This window comes from Melanotaenia boesemani, chromosome 14 (genome assembly GCF_017639745.1).
Source record: "Melanotaenia boesemani isolate fMelBoe1 chromosome 14, fMelBoe1.pri, whole genome shotgun sequence".
NCBI classification, from domain to species: Eukaryota; Metazoa; Chordata; class Actinopteri; order Atheriniformes; family Melanotaeniidae; genus Melanotaenia; species Melanotaenia boesemani.
Window position 1 is genome coordinate 26,003,391 of NC_055695.1, and position 17,402 is coordinate 26,020,792.

General features: G+C 38.5%; 1 protein-coding gene across 3 annotated transcripts in view; it reads left to right on the plus strand.

The window, feature by feature from the left end:
- Positions 1-17,402, plus strand: part of suco (SUN domain containing ossification factor) — a 38,870-nt gene that overhangs the window by 10,259 nt on the left and 11,209 nt on the right. The window contains exons 2-14 of one of the 3 annotated variants that reach the window (XM_042005416.1): positions 5,571-5,685; positions 8,927-9,022; positions 9,307-9,641; positions 10,432-10,572; positions 10,912-11,092; positions 12,327-12,438; positions 12,862-12,989; positions 13,177-13,244; positions 13,331-13,438; positions 14,059-14,164; positions 15,986-16,006; positions 16,245-16,300; positions 17,109-17,200. In XM_042005416.1, coding sequence (XP_041861350.1) covers positions 5,571-5,685; positions 8,927-9,022; positions 9,307-9,641; positions 10,432-10,572; positions 10,912-11,092; positions 12,327-12,438; positions 12,862-12,989; positions 13,177-13,244; positions 13,331-13,438; positions 14,059-14,164; positions 15,986-16,006; positions 16,245-16,300; positions 17,109-17,200 — 1,559 coding nt within the window. The remainder of the gene's footprint in view (positions 1-5,570; positions 5,686-8,926; positions 9,023-9,306; positions 9,642-10,431; positions 10,573-10,911; positions 11,093-12,326; positions 12,439-12,861; positions 12,990-13,176; positions 13,245-13,330; positions 13,439-14,058; positions 14,165-15,985; positions 16,007-16,244; positions 16,301-17,108; positions 17,201-17,402) is intronic. The other 2 variants (XM_042005417.1, XM_042005419.1) reach the window with 2 other exon arrangements.

Below are 17,402 nucleotides of genomic sequence, written 5' to 3' on the forward strand. Positions count from 1 at the left end.
ATCTGCTCTGGGTCAGGCTATTTACAGCATCAGTTGCAGTGTAATGCTCTGAAAAAGATGAGTTTGTATGAGAGAGCAGAATGACAAGGCAAAATTGTGATTGCTGTGGATGTTTGTGTAACAGTCCCAGTGGTGAAAGTTGAATGAGAGGAAGAGTAGGACCCAAAGCTGGAGAGAACGATGCTTACAACATCAGACTGTTATGCTTGATGCCTTTGAAAACTTACAGTCAACCAGGAAAACATCCTGCCTGAGAGGACATGAAAGCACACTTTGCATGCTGTGCAGCTGGTGATAATATTAGACTGCTGTGGGCAGATTAATCCTCTCCTTGTTGTCTTTGCAGTTTTGTTTTCTGTGTCAACCCAGTTAGTTATTACAGTACAGTTGATTTGGGATGGTTGTACGATGTCCCCCCCATTCTGAATAGCCACAAAGCCAACAGTGGCTTTGGCTGCTCGGAACCAGTACAGACAGCGGATTTGGACATTTAGGTAGCGTCTCTGTGCACATTTGTTGGAATGATAATCATTATAAGATATTTTTGAAAACAACTAAACTATTTGTCAATTTTAGAAAAGCTGTGCAAAAGTCTAGAACAATTCCCGGGTACTTCTGAAGTGGCACCGGAAATGGGAATAGAGACAGAATGTGGTAGAGGATTTCTCTCTCTCTCTCTCTCTCTCTCTCTCTCTCTCTCTCTCTCTCTCTCTCTCTCTCTCTCTCTCTCTCTCTCTCTCTCTCTCTATATATATATATATATATATATATATATATATATATATATATATATATATATATATATATATATATATATATATATATAATTTGTGGGTCTTATGCTCACTGTTGCATAACCGTGTTAAGTAAAAAGTAGGTCATAGACAGATACCCTCAAACTAGCTCCTTTTTTTTTCTCTCCTTTTACCAGCTTTTCTCTTTTTTTTACACTTCAGAAGAATGTCAACACTCAGGCCTTTCCATTCATTTAAGTAGGCAATGCCAAGAGGCCCTAAAAAGAACATCCTGCTTGTTTGGCTTGGGTTTTCATGCATGTCTGTGACAACATTTAAGGTCTAAATTGCTCCACTTTGTATTTGCATATTAATGATTTCAGTTTAGTGCCTAGTTTGGAAGTTTCAGGTAAACTGCAGTTCAATGAGTCACATTATAGAGATCTTAGATTTGCACCTGCCATTACGGAAGCTCATACAGATGGTTTACTTTATGGTGTGTGAACCTGCTCTCAGGTATCTGATCAATTAATCACATTTATTTACATAAGTGTTTGCTACATGTTTGCTTCCTGAGAGGCTCTTCAAGGTTCCTTTTAAGGATCATTAATTACATAATTTAAGAGAATGTGAATTCTTCTGTATTAGCAGTTCATTGGAGATAGATATTTTATTCCAGTTTGCATGATGAAGTCACTGTTAAAGTATAATCACACGTGCCTGTGCATGTAGAGATTAAGGGTTTTTGATGCAAAATTACTTACTTATGTAAATACTGCCACCACATTAGACCTTTGGTAAAAATTTCTAGCTGTTACGTAGGATTCTGTTGTCATAGGGGAGACGGATCATGCAGTAAAGTGATACTCGAATGTCTGCTTGATAAAGCTGTGGACAGCTTACAGCTGCAGATTTCCACCCAATGATAAACTGCAGCATGTAGAAGCGTGTACTTTTTGTGTTTGGATAGTGGTAGTCAAGCTCTTTGTTAGTCACTGCCCCACCTACAGACTTAAAACAGATTTATAAATTTATCTGATGATTTATTCAACATTTTGAGCTTATAATTGGTATTAATATTGCATAGATGTATAAATTATAATGTAATTTTCTAAGTTTTGCTTTGGATTTTTTACTGCTTTTGCTCTGTTGGCCTCTATCTGTAACACTGAAAACATTGAATAATTTTTGACAAAATCTTCAGACTGCCAAAGTTTAAAGCTGTTAAAGGAATGGAAAGGTCTCAAATGGTTTCATGATTTTTTGTACTTGAATTTTCACTGCTGCACTGTGAAAGCAATGATGTTAGTCCTTGGTGTAAGTGCATGTAGTTATTGTTGAGTCTGTAGTTAAAGTCTTTGGGTGTGTTGTCTGACATGGTTTTCCTGTGAAGTGCAACCAGATCTGATTTGACTGAATGTGTCACTTGATTTTTTTTATTTTTGGTGATTTTATTTTGCCTCTTTATTATTAACTCTCATTTAAGCTGATAAATAAATGTTTTCATTCTCAACCTTTGCCATTAATAGATTATTATAGATCAAGATAATTAGATTTTAATTTGATATTAAATCCATTAAACATGGTAGTTGCTGCTACTTTTTCCACATTGTTCTCATGATTTTCTGGGATCTTCCATGAAATTATAAGACAACATGCTCTCTTTACATCCATGTGTGTTTAGATGTCCATGACTGAAGACAGTCATGGCAGACATTTGAAACGCAGCACGGCTTAGTTTAAAACTATTGATCTAAGTTTAGCCTGGAGCCTAAATTAGTTCGTAGCTCACACTGCATTTACAACAAAGTATGTATAGTAGGAGAGTGTTTGGCTTTAAGGTCTCCTTCACTGGCTTTGTGCGCAGAGAGGCTTCAATTGAAAGCTTATGTTGAGGTGTTAAAATCATACAGTAAGCCTGTACTGACATTAAATTGCAATTGAGTCATTAAATGAGTTCTCATTGCCTGTTAATGTTCATTTTATGCCACTGCTGACTCTTCTTACAAAATAAAATGAAAAAAGGTGCACAGTGAAGAAAAAGAAGTGTCATTTAGTGTTCTTGAACACTGGAACGTGCAACAACAGTTTTGCTTCCAAACCTGCCAAATGCGGTGAAGGATTTGTAGATTTTTTTGTTAATTGCACCTTTTATTGCCACCGTTTTTCTGCAAATCTCCTCCAAGTTTTATGTCGTCTATGTTGGGTGGTTTCAAACCAAAATGTGATGTTTTGCACTGCAAATAAATTCATGATCGTGTCAGTAGATGCATAAAAAAGGTGGTGGTATTAATATTTTAGGATTAATGACATATGGCAAACATTTGGTGCACTGAGATGTTATAGAACCATCATAGATAGAGATGACATGCTCAATTTCTACCAAATACTCATCACATATTTACCAAATATAAAAGCTCTCTCATCCCAGAGTCTGATGTCTGCTCACCAACCAGAACCATTACAGGTGAAGTGAAACAACAACAAATAGAAATGGAGCAAGTAAAAGCATTTCGGTATAGGGTTGTTTTTTTACATTAAGTAAAAAATCTTTCATTGTGGCTTAAACTGTATAAATTTCTACCTAAAGGTGATGTTTGGAAGTTTGTGTTTCAGTCTGAGAAGGGTTAGTTTTCCAAGGCTTAACCATTCATTTCCACACCGTTTCTTCAAACCCCAAAACAAGAAAATAGTAATGACAATATGGTGTTTTGCTTGTTTTATTCAGCTGTTTTTTTAAGTAGGTGAAGGAAAAATATTTGAAAGATTATTACAAATTATTGTGATCATGGTAATACATGAGGGAATATAGTAGTATTTATTTAACAACAGATTTTAAACAGTTTGACTTTGACATCCTCAGAACTGAGGATCTGATAACGTCATCATAGACATACCCACAGCCGTTCCAACATTCAGAAAAGGATCAATCTATTAGAAAATAGGGATGAACACTTATTGGCCTACACTCCCTCTTTTTGCTGAAGAAATAACAAGTATTATAGAATTTTTTACAACCAGTAGGTTAAATGGTTTATCAAAGTGAGTAGCTCCAATATTACATTAAATACCAAGCCATCTGAAATTCCCAGATGTTTCAAATATAATAAAAAGGATGTTGTCTGATCAGTGGTCATCTCTCAGTATTTGTGGGTCTGCATCTCCCTCCTGACAACCAGGCTGTCAGGGTCCTAACACCACGGTCCACGTGCCTGATGCTGATATTTGACACTGGAAGAGAATTGGTTTGAGACTTGTGGTGATTTCTAGCTGAGCTGGGTCTTTATCTTTTCATGTGATAATAGCTGATGGGATCTTTGTCTTTCAGTCCTTTAGTAACAGTTTCAACGATTTCTTTGATTTACTTATAAGGTAATTGGTATTTCACGTCCAGTTTTGTTTAAAATAGATGTAAGAAGTCCTTGTTTGCTTTGGGAGCCTTTTGGTGTAATTCAGTCTTTATGATAGCAGCATATGGTGTGTAATTCCAAAGAAACATGTTGGCTGACTCGGTCAACTCAAAGTACTTATATAAACCTAGTATATGGGCTAGTTGGACTCATGGCAGAGGGATCACGTGTAAAACAAACTCTTGCTGTGTTCCCCACTTTGTTTCAACTCTGCTGACGAGGTAACTAACCAAAGATTTTTGGATTTGCAATGATTCATTTTAATGCAATTAAGTGTATTTTTATAAAGCTGATTTGCACAGCACATTTCATGTAGAAGACAACTCAAAGTCCTTCACATAAAACATAAAGGCATAACAGAAAGTGCAAAAAAAACATTACAAGGAGAATTCAAACAAACTAAAAAGAATTAAAGAAATAAATTGAACAAGATGAAATATATAGAAACAGACAATTGTATTTACATTTAAGTCACTTTCGGCCACTTTATTGGAAAAAAGTTTAGAAAAAGTGAGGAAAGCAGACAAAATGACAGGACTGAGACACAAACACAGAGACACCAGGGCTGCTTTACCTTCTATGGGAAAGAAAAGAAAGGATGGGTACAAAGAAAATGGCAGCAGTAATGGCATGTAGATACACGAAGAGTGTAGAGAGAAGCTTAGTCCATCATGGGGCGTCCCCAGTAGCCTAGAGTTATAGCAACATAATTAAAGGGATGGCTCTGGGTCACCTGAACCAGCCCTAATCATACATTTTATTCAAAAAGAAAGTTTCAACCTAATCTTTAAGATAGAGAGGGTGTTTGTCTCCCAAACCCCTAGTGGGAGTTGGCTCCACCGTGAAGGGGCCTGATAGCTGAAGGCACTTCCCTGGTGTCCTAATGTGTTTGTGTCTTGCACTTTATCAGTTCCCTGCTTGGTCTGTCTGCTATCTGTGCTTTTCTTGTTTTGACAAAGATTAATAATGACATTTGAAACCTTTTTTCATTTTCTCATAAACACAGGACACTCAGCTTGTTCTTTACTTACATTTAAAAGCAGTCATTTCTGTTTCAATGGTGTTTTAGTTGTTTGAATGAGGTAGTCTGAGTTAACTGGTACATTAGCACCAGTTGGCTTTGAGCACATTGGCTTGAAGTTGGCTAAAAGGACTGCTGCAATACATCTCAGCTGCCCTCCCCCGTAGGAAGAATCTGCTCTCACTGTAGAGGATCATGTAATGCAGTACACTTTTCAATCTGAAAGGCACATGTTCCTCATAGTATATTATTATGGTTTTTTTTTTACCTCTTAATCTTTGTTTTACCCTTTCATCATTATATAAAACATGGCTGTTAGTCCATTTTTTGCTGTGAATGTCTCCTTTGGGATGAAAATACTGATTTTATATTTGCTAACGAAACACCGTTCTATCTGTGTTTTAGGTACCCCAGTCAACATGTGTATTGTTCAGAGCAGAGCCTGTCTGGCTCAGGTCAGTCTGGCCAGGACAGAGACCCCGACAGACACGAGCACGAGAAGGACTCCGCACAAAACAAGGTACAGTATACTGAAGTTTTACACCTTCACTTGCACCATTTTTAAACAAGCCACAGTACCTTAAAATTATTTGCCAACTGTCACAGTAAGGAGCTGTTCCCATTCGGTATGAACATGTATCCTGGGTGATCTGATCTTAAGTGGACAGCACTAAGCAAGCATGTTCAAACCTGCTGCTCCCCATATGTGGGGACAGGATTCTGTCTCCACATGAATCCTGAGTGACCTCTTGTGATCAGATCTCAATTACTCGCTCTGAATGCAAATAAATAGTCTGTCACACAGTCAGCTATCAGATCAGCAGTAACAGGACATCTGCAGATCTACTCATGTTTCTGTAAAATCACAAATACATTCAGTGACCTCAGCTATGTCACGTATGTCACATTTATTATTAATAAATGTCAATAAACCTGTTAATTCACCTACAGTATTAAGCTTCAGAGAATCCTCTCATTGATATTTTTCCCCCCCAAATATTTTTTTTTGTTTTTTGACAAGGGTCCTGATGATTGAGTTCAGAAAAACTTGAAGCACAGATAACAAGTCTCTTCTATCAAACATGTTCCCACAGATTGCTGTTACATCATTTCCAGTTAGCTGGCAGCTGTGTATAATCTTTCACTTTCTCTCTTAAATCTGGTTACATTTCTGATGCAGTCATGTCATCACTTGAAAATATTGGAGTTTTCATCTTGTTTTCATCTACAGGGTATGATGGTCAGCTGTGCTGCAAGGAAGTGCACAACCTTCATCCATGTACAATATATCAAGCTAGCTGTAATCAAGTCTGTTCAGGTCACTTTGCACTGAAAGGAGGCCTGAAGCTGTGCTCATAGCTGCTTTATTTACTGTCTCTGCAGGGATTAGCATAGAATATATAATAAATTCACCGTGAATGATTAATCTCATAAGGTTTGATTTTTGAGTTATTTTGTTAGAGTCTGCAGAACACCGAGAATGTGTTGGTAGGAGTTGGGTCATGTGTTTTTGTGACCCACTAACCCTTAATGAACAGTAGGTGGTTTAGAAGGAGTAAAAGTAGCTATAGAGAATTAATGTTTAGGATTATGGAGGCCAGCCTGTGGATAATAGGAGGGTGGGGGGGTGAGTGTTTTGTAAAGGATATGCCATGGAAGTTATAAGTTTTTCCATAATATTGTAAATAAAAAAAATCTGATATTTAGTTTCAGTCCCTACATATAAAGGCGATACTGTTACACTGACAATTTAATTGAACATTAAAATTAAGCAGGTTTTTTTCATAATTTCCTAATAGCCTCTGACATTAGCTTGTTTTGGTTTTGTTAGTTTTTTTTCTTTATCAAACATAGATGAAAAATCCTTTCCTTTGCTTGATGTTTAAGGATTTTCTCATAGGTGCTGCCTGTTTTTAATCCCTCCACAACATTTCAGTGGGATTCAAATCAGGGTTTTGACTTGGCCATTGCACAACCTTGTATTTCTTCCCTTCGAGTCATTCCTTGGTGCATTTGTGAGTGAGCTGATGATCATTATCATTATCCTGTTGAGAAAGGCCTTCAAGTTCTAACTCAACCTTTCTGACAAATAGCATTACATAACCATCAAGGTCTTATTAATATGACTTCCATAGAATTCAGTTAAATGAATGAAAGGAAACTATATTTTACAATTAACTAGCATGCATGTAGAAGTTAAGTGCAGCCTTTAATAATACACCTGAGATTAACACCATTTATTAAAGTATTTGTTTATATAACAAAATTGTATCGTTTTCACAGGATTTGACTACGATTACATAATAATAATAATTCTTTATTGGTACCACAGTGGGGAAATTCTTTCCTCTACATTTAACCCATCCTAGTTGTTAGGAGTAGTGGGCTGCCAGATTCCGTGCCCTGGGAGGCAGTCGGGGGGTAAGGGCCGTGCTCAGGGGCCCACAGTGGTTTTTACTTTAGTTGCCAGCCCGGGGACTTGAACCCAGGTTCTCCAGACCCAAGCCCACCGCTGTAGCCCTCCACCACCCCCCGCTATTATACTTAATTTCTTAATATTGCTCAAACTTATTAGAAGTCCTGTGAGGAAATTTGGGGGTTTTTGGAGACTTGTTGACTCAAACACTTTGCTCTTGGCTAGATTTACTGGTATAACCAGTACTGGATTAACTGGAAGTAAATTTCTGAACAACTTGATTGTTTTTATAATGGGGTGATTAAAGGTTTATGCATTAATGAGTGAAGCAAGCTGAATCTGTTTGAACTAATTTAACAACTGTTTAGATATGTATGGATATATGTGAAATGTCTCTCCCAAAAGGTGATCTAACGATGGGGAACTAATACAGAATAATTTAAAGTGGGATTATGCTTGATTCATTGGTTGATTCACTAACAAATTGTGTCAACAACACACTGGTAACAGTTTATACCCACAACTGAAACTGTACAGAAAATAAATAATCCATGCACAAGTGCAACTACACAATGTCAGTTTACATACTTTTATGTGGTATTTGATATTTTTTATTCAATCTTCTACCTGTGCAACACATTTTAGGCTACAAGGATCAGGAGGTTCACGGTGAGCCGTCATGGCACCAAAATGCACGAGTGAAGTATTATAATGTCAACTTTAGCACTTAACCATTTATACAAGAACAGCTTAATTTTTTACACGTTATCTACGATGACACTGTTTAATCAATGTCTGCAAAACTTAAACAATTCTTGGCTTTCTTTACCTTTTCTACAGCCCGACAGCATTGGTGGTTGAATATTTTTGGCAAAATTGTTCTATTTATTTGGGGGGGGGGGCATCTTTTGGCCTGCAGTGGGGTAATGCTAGCTCTGAGCCAAGTCAAATAGGAGATATCCTCAGTTCTTATGAATGGAAGCTCAAACTTGTGTCTGTGCGTTTATACGCAGCTCGTCAACAAAATGAATGATAATTTGTGGAAGTGAGTGTTTGTTAATGAGAACAGAAGAAAGGGATTCTTTCAGCTACAAACGGGCCTGCCAGGGCAGTTCAGCAGGCCTGGCAGTCTGTCATCAGCCTCGTAACATGGCCTTTGTCCATCAACAAAAGGCTTTTTCACATCCAGATAACACCACATACATGCATGCCTGAAATAAATTTAAAACCTGACTTTTGCCTTACAAATATTTTCTGATGTACTTTTTTTCAGTGGCATTTAATGTACAGAAACAATGTTTGTTTGGTATTCCTGTTCAGGATGTGAAGTATTTGTTTTCTCTAGGTGGTGGAAGAATGGCCTACAGGCACATCATACGATATGGGATTAGAGACGGAGAGAGCAGCACAAGAGAAGCTAGCAAGCAAACATCATAAACTGGTAAGAGCATACATTTGCCAGAGTTCCACCTCATAATTGGACGGTTTTGAAAAACGTATAGTACTGTTTATAATTTCTGCATCAAAGATCAAAGACTGGACAGTTGTAATGACTTAAGTATTATGATTTCTTCTTATAATACGCAACAGTCCACATATATTAAAAGAAAGGGGGAAAAAGTTAATATCTTGTCATGTGTATACTTATACTGAGCTCACTCAGCTACAACAATAGCTACACCGGAACAATAAACATTTCTAAATGTTTGTGTTGTCTCTTACCAGACTGTGAATCTGTTGGAAACGGTGGTGGAAGAGACGAAACCAGACCCAGAGTCAGATACTGTACCTGTTGCTCCTGAGCCAGAACCCACCTCAGAGACCCAGACTGATTTGGACTTGCAGACTCGCACACAGGACCATGACCAGGAGGCCCCAGTGTCCCCAACTTCAGAATCAGTTCCAGTACAAGACCGTGTGTCTACAGAAGCTGCAGCCACAGCAGAGACCTCTGGTGAAACCCTAGCTGCATATCCAAGCCTGGACTCACACCCAGCCACAACCCCAGATGAAGCTGAAACCATACCTACCTCACAGAGTGCCGGCCCAACCCACCCAGGGTGAGCTCAGATTCACTTCATCATTCCAGAGACCTGGCTCTTTGGCTTTGAAAATTGGCTATAACCACAGAAGAGTTTAAATAAGGAACTGAAAAGGTAACCTTGATAGTTTATTAAAATGCCCTTTTAATGGTTAAAGCCAATTTCAACTCAATCCAGGTGTAACATTAGTTATAAATTATTACTTTGATTATGTCACATCAGATATTTAATATTTTCTTTAATATTTTTGTTTGTTAACCTTTGTTCCCTTCAGTTGTGTATTTTGTTTATTTCTTTATTTTACCATGACTTCACTGATTATAAAGCGAAAGACGGCCTCGGAAGAGTTTGTATCCTGGATCTAACTTTTCATGGAACTGACAACATATTAAAGTTACATGGGACCGTTTGTACACAGCACAGTGACTTTATTTTTTCCCTAATGGATTTTTTTTGATGGCGTTTCATAAACATTGAGGAGAATCATCAGTATGGACATGGAACTTTGACCAAGACCACAAAAGATATGAGCCGGAATAAACCCGATAGAAGAATGTCTTCCTTGTGGCATCATTTGCCTTCAGCATCAGGACATTGTAGTCAAGGATGTTCACACCACTGGACCTTCCAGCAAGCAACCTCTCCACCCCCCACTCTCAGTTCATTTCTCTCTAGTCTCCCTTAATTTCTCTCTTGCTCTGTCTCCCCCACCCCTGCATCTCCTCCTCTCTCTCCCACCCAATCCTCCTGTCTCTACCCTCCCCATTGTGAGGAGGTGTGGTAAACGCCATGTCTTTCTTTCCCTCAGTGCAGTGCGGGTTGCCAGTGCAGGAGATGAACTCCCAGTAGACAGCTTTGTCTTTGCTGAGCACTCTGATTCACAATGCAGGGTCATTCCCCCCCAACTGCCAATCTGTGATAACTCCCCTTTTGGCTTCCCTGTCCTCAGGTGAGTTTCTAACCACCAGAAGCTAATAAAAGCACAGAGACAGGTAATCAAGGTACAAGCTACACTTCTCTGCTGTGCTCAACCGTCGACCGCTGGCCTTGCACTCCACTTTTGCTTTTTTATTAATTTATTATTATTTAATTTTTTTCCCTTTTCAATTGTTTTGCCTGCTCCAACCAAGGACTGTCCAATAAAGTGATAACATGTTACTTTTTTGTATCATGTGTCCAGCATTACTGTGTACTCATTTGTGTTTTTCTTTTCTTGTATCCTCATTCCTCCCCAATCCATTTCTTTCTCTTCCATGTCTACCTTATTGACCCCGTGTCTGTGACATAGTGTGATTGAGAGTGATACAGAAGACCAGGCGTCAAGCCAGAGCCACAGTACTGACCCTAACGCAGAAGGTCAGTCTACGTCTGGACTAGTAGACTGGAAACAACAGCAAGAACAGGAGCTGGTAGATGGTCTGTCCAGTTTGGAGCAGGAGAGCAACACTTCCCAACATCATGAGCAGCAGGTTGGCAGCTTTATGATTCCCATAATCATGTCCTTCGTGTGAGTGAATTTCAAATTTGACAGAGAAATGTTGAGAAGTGATTTTAAATACCAGATGTTAAAAAAACCCAAAATAATTTAGATCTATATGTAAGTAGACATTTCACAAAGACAGTCATATCTGATGGATAAACGGTGGGAAAACACTTTGAACAAGTTGTTCATAGTCTGTCCGTCTACCCATCTTTACAACCACTTTGTCCTGTAAGGGTATTACTGTGGGGGATTGTATATTATCCCAGCTGACACTGGGCCATGGCAGAGTACATTGTGAACTGGTTACATGTCCATCACAGAACTAATACAGACAAGCAATCATCCACGTTCACCATCCCAGCTGAAGTATGGACAAGTCTGGAACTATTGAGTAATCTAAAATGTGCCTCTGTGGATTGTTGGAGGATCCTACATAAAAGAAAAAAAAATAAAATAAAACACATACGTACAGGGAGAAAATGTGAACTCAATACAGAAAACTCTCGAACAGCTGCGGCTAAAAGATGCTAACCCTTCTGGGCTATGATCCGTAGCCAATAGACGCTTGTTGGTCAGTTGGTCAGTCCATCTGTCCACACTGACAGCTGCACCACACAGTGTCTGGCTAATTGGCTTAAATATTAGGAAATAATTATTGGGCCCATGTTCTAGCAAAAGGCTAGAACTAGCATTAGCGTGGTTTCACCATGCCATTGCTGAATCAGCCTGCTTTTTCCATGTTCAAAGAATAACAAAGAACAAGCAAATTCAAGCAAAAGTGCTTGTTTTCATGGCCGATGTGTTTATTGTGTATTTTGCTGATTTTAAGCAAAGATCTGATGACTAATCTGTTTGGAGCTGGCAGTGATTATCGTGGCCAGCGTGTCGTTTACATAAGAAATGTCTGAGTCGGTGGATTTTTAGGATCAGACACTTGTGAGGTCCAATAGGTCACTTATGTAATCCATTAAAATATTATTCCCAGCTCACTGCATCCCCTTGCTTTTAGTTCCTGGGGACTACTTGGGTACCATGACCTGAGCACAGAAGTATCTCAGTTGTTGTAGTCCTCACTATGCTTTGGTTTGATTAGTCATGCCATGTAATTGTCATAATGAGATATTGAATCTCTTTAACCACGTTAGTCATGTTCACTGCAGTGATGTAAGAAGTTTTGCGCTTGGTGGACGTGGGTGTGATAAGCATTTTATGTGTTTCAGATGGGGGAGACCAACACTGCCAGAGAAACTGACCCCTCTGTGCCCAGCAAAGAGGACATCCCTACCTTTGATGAATGGAAGAAGCAAGTCATGGAGGTGGAGAAGGAGAAAAGTAAGTGCATTCATTATTAAAATGTTTGTTGATTGCATAAATGGGAAAAAGCTGCTATAGCATGATGATGATCACCTAGATTTTTGACAGGCTCAGATAAGGTTTGCAGCATCTCTTTAGCAGATAGAAAATGTCTTGCATGTTAGTCTCTGTACTTCTCACTACTAGTTTTTGTGGAATTTTTTGTCTCCTGTCTGTTACTTACTTCCTCATTTTTTTTTAATTCCTGTTCCTCTACCTTCATCCATCTGTCTTCTCTCTCGCTCTCTCTCTCTCTCTCTCTCTCTCTCTCAGCACATCACATGCATTGGTCAGTGGAGCATGTGTTTTTCTGTGTTACATAAGCTCTGCTTGTTCCTCTGAAGCAAGACTTTTGTTTTCAAGAGTCTGTAATGAGCCTAATGCAACACTTCCTCTCTCCAGGTCAGACTCTCCATACCTCAACTACTGGCTGCCCCCATCCAGTGAAAAAGGTCCAGAAAAACTTCAAGAATAATTATGCCTCTGTGGAATGTGGTGCCAAGATACTCTCTGCCAACAATGAGGCCAAGGTGAAACACCCCTCACCCATGTGACCAGCTCACAAATTCACACTCATAAGATGTATGAGATGCATGAACCTGCTTTTAAACAAAGCACATTAAGCTGCATTTTCTGTTTTTCTGTGCATGTAACTTTAAATCACAGCAGTGATTTTGGTAGTGGATAATAATGATGGGATTTGTTCCTTTCTTTCAGAGCACCTCAGCTATTCTCATGGAGAATATGGATCTTTACATGCTTAATCCATGCAGCAACAAAATCTGGTACATTGAGACACACTGTCGGCGCTCTTAACAGTGTTTTTGTTGGTATGCAAGCTTCATGTGCTTTCTTTTTTTGATATCTCCAGGTTCGTCATAGAGCTATGTGAGCCTATTCAAGTCAAACAGCTGGACATAGCTAACTTTGAGCTTTTCTCGTCCACACCTAAAGACTTTTTAGTTTCCATCAGTGACAGGTATGCTCTCTTTGTTCATTTCGTGTTAAAACAGTGCCATATTTTAGACAGCCTTGACATTAGCATTTTTCCCAGGATTCAGTGGTAAAACACAAAACCATGTACCAGGATTTGTTGCAAAGTTTAGAAACGTTCTGTCAAGTTTTGGCTAAATGTAGCAACATGTATTTTTTTAATAGCTCTTTTTCTGTTGATAGAAATTCTACCAAGTTTATTTAACTTCATGGTTGCTAATTGCTTTTTCAGAGAGATGACATTTTTTTTTAATGTTAAATGTCACTTATTTCATTCTTGAGACCATCACTGGTCGACACACACACCAGCCCTCAAACAGCAATTTAATTCCAGACCACAAGACCAAGCAATTATCACCCCCCTTTTACATTCTCACCTCTAAGTTTAGCCGTCAGAACTGCAACTGCATTTGTTTACGATTTTTTCCCCTCAGGATTTATTGCTACTTGTCTTCTCGCTCCACAACTCACAAATATATTCAACCCTTTGGCACTGAACGACGAACCTGTGGTCGTAATGAATGGAGTGTCATTTGCATCCACCCTGTGTGAACATGCCCTCATCATTACTCTCAAATGCTTACCCTTTCCTCGCTCTATTTGCAGATATCCCACCAATAAGTGGGTAAAGCTGGGTACTTTCCATGCACGTGATGAGAGGATAGTCCAGAGTTTCCCTCTGGATGAACAGCTGTATGCTAAATATGTGAAGGTACTCTGTTTTTTTTATTGCTAGAAAAGTAAAAATCCCCGGGTTAGAGTGGGAACAGTGGATTAATTCATATGTAGTTGTATACTACAGTCCCTGTAAGTAAATATACAAATACTGAAACAAATCTATTAAAGTATGTTTTGCTGTATGACTTGCTCTTATGAGTTCATGCTGAGTTAGCCACATCAGGATGTAACATCTCTGATGAATGGATAAAGAAAACATAGTTTTCCTTGTCAGATTCAACTATAACACTATAGATTTGACTGTATGAATGTTAATTCTTGATGTGTGTGAGGGTGAAGGATATTTTCTTTCTTTTATCTTGGTTAGGCCACTAATGATGACTCCCAAAATAATTTGTAGAATGTTAAGCAAAGTTTTTCCCACTGAATGCATGAGCTACCGAGCTATAGGTTTGAGTAGCATAAAAAGGATAATCTAGCAACCTTAGAAACAGAGTTTGTGGTGGGTTTTCTTTTACTAAGGTTATAGTTTCTATTCCATTTACTTGTGAAGCTTCATTGCATCACAGGGTTCAGTCATGGCTGTCTGCAAGGTCCCTGTAACACTTTTTTGTTTTTAAGTTAGACATTAATGCTGGAAAAATACAGATAATCAAGTTGAAATATACAAATTTGACAAAAATTAAACTTTTAAGATTTAAAAACTAGCTTAAACATGTGATGTGTAGCTTCAGTCATATAGAGGGAATAATTCATTGATGTAATTCCACTTAATGTTCCTCCTGAACCAAGTGGCAGAATGCCTGTCAATTTCATCAATGACCTAAATCTGGATTGATTTTTAGTTGTAGGTGCAACTGATACAAAATGCTGCATTACATTTAATAATTGGATCTCCTGCTTTTAAACTGCTTTGTAACTGGATAATGTTCAATACCACAAAGAATTACTTGAAATCTTGTTCTCAAAGCAAGTTGTTCATCTGATGGACATCCATTTGTCTTAGTCCAAAGCATGATGTCTCTATAGTTGCACCTTTTCCTCATTGCATTTAGCATGCTCTCATTTCTTACAGGTTTAGTTATGTGTAAGTGTTTAGTCTTTCATACAAAACGGAAATGTTATTGTGCATTATACACGGCTGGGATGTAATGAATTTAAAAATCCGTGCTTTTCTGCTCCATCTTCACTCAAAGGCCAGCTCTCGCTGTTCTTCACTGAACTTTCTTATCAATGACTTGCTAAAGAGTTTATTAATTTCTGGATAGTTATCTTTGCCATTTGATGAGCAAGGATGCTCTGTGAAGGACTTCACTACAGTTTCTGTGCGCTGTTCTGCAACAATAGTTCTTTGATTGTCTAAAGCACAGGTGTCAAACTCCAGTCCTCGAGGGCAGTTTTCCTGCAGGGTTTTGTTGTTTCCCTGCTCCAACACACCTGTACGAAATTATTGGGTCATTGTGAAGAACTTGACAACAAGCTGTTGGATCTATTTGATGGGAATTCATTGTGTTGGAGCAGGGAAACAACAAAAACCTGCAGGGTAGCAGTACTTGAGGGCTGGCCACGTTGATCTTCTGTGGCTGCCACACAGATCAAACTGATCTTTTTCTGATGTTTTCTGTCCTCAGCCTGTCCCTTCTGTCTTGTTTGTGCATCTCTCGATCTGCTTCGTAGAAACATCTCTTTAGTGTCTTGCCCGTGAAGTGTAAATAAACAGTGGTTATCGTACAAGAAGGCTGAACAGTGTGCACAGTCTTGACTTGCTTGTAGCTTGAATCGTTCTTTACTGATTTCTTTTTCTTGTTTTATTTCTCTCTTCTTCTGTCCCTCTCCTGTCATCTGCTCACATCAGATGTTCATCAAGTACATAAAGGTTAGCACTCTTCACACACTTGCAGAGGTCAAGGTGCACTTAAAACACACACTTTTTGAATGGTGGTATAAAGTGTCTGGGAGTTTCAGGAGACCTTAACATCATGTATGTGAAATATAATACACAAATAGTTTATGTACACAAGCTATTTTGTCAGAGTTGAGTAGTACAAATGATTTTTCTCGTTGTTGTTAAAACTGGAGGCGGTATTTAACAGTTTGTCCATTTTTTCCTGCAGGTTGAACTCCTTTCTCACTTTGGATCAGAACATTTCTGTCCCCTCAGTCTCATCAGGTATAACAACATCTAAACTGGTTAAAATGCTATTTTATCTTTTTCAAACACCGTTCCAAAGGTACATTGTAGCTTATGGCAACGTTCTGCGACAAACTTCCGAACTTTTTACAGATATTTTTCCCCTTTAAACAAATCAGCTACATTCAAAAAGTGTTCCCCTTATTATTTTTTATTTTTTTGATGTTTTAATAAACAGAGATCTTGTGTCAATTATCTTTTAGCGTGTGCAGGATAGTTAGTTGATCCCTCTAGTTTTCATTTTGCTGTCCTCCGTGTTCATGTGCTGCATGCAGATTTCCAATCATTTTTTGCACAACAGATCTGCTGTTAAACACACACAGTCATCCAGTTCATTGCATTTAGGTCAGTAGTGCAACACGAAACACAGTAAGACTCTTCTTGCCTTTTGAGGCACAGAGTAATTGTTCTGTTTTTTACAGAAATGCGTGTTTGTCTTCAGGGTTTTTGGGGACAATTTCTGCTTATGAAGGTTAAAAGGTCCATAAAACCTGCAGCATTTATTAAAACACGGCAACAAAGATTTCTGATAATCCACAGTAGATTTTACCACTGAACCATGTGGAAAAACTCCCAGCAGTTTACAAGATTATAGTTTGTTGACATTAAGGAAATGCAGATTAGTTAATATTTGCTAAAATATGATCTGATCAGTGTGTTTATGACTGTGCTGTTACAGAATCTGTAAAAATAATCCCACCTCCGCTGCTGCGTGTTCATTTCGACCCGTAGGTTTTTCTGCTACTGTGTTTGCTTGTGTGACACGTGATTTGTGTGTCTTGTGTAGGGTGTTTGGTACCAGCATGGTGGAGGAGTATGAGGAGATTGCAGACTCCCAGTACCCCTCAGAGAGACTGGAGTACCTGGACGAAGACTATGGTAGGATGCTAATATGCTACAAAAGTTGTTTATTTTCATGCTTTGTTTGCAAATGTACCATTTTTACTTAACCAGCAGACGATGATGAATGCATCTGCTACTATATTAATATTTAAACTCAATCTATCTGCAAAACATCACAAGTCTACCACTTCAGAGAAAAGGGTCCAATTACCTTCCTGCACTGCAAATTGAGACATAT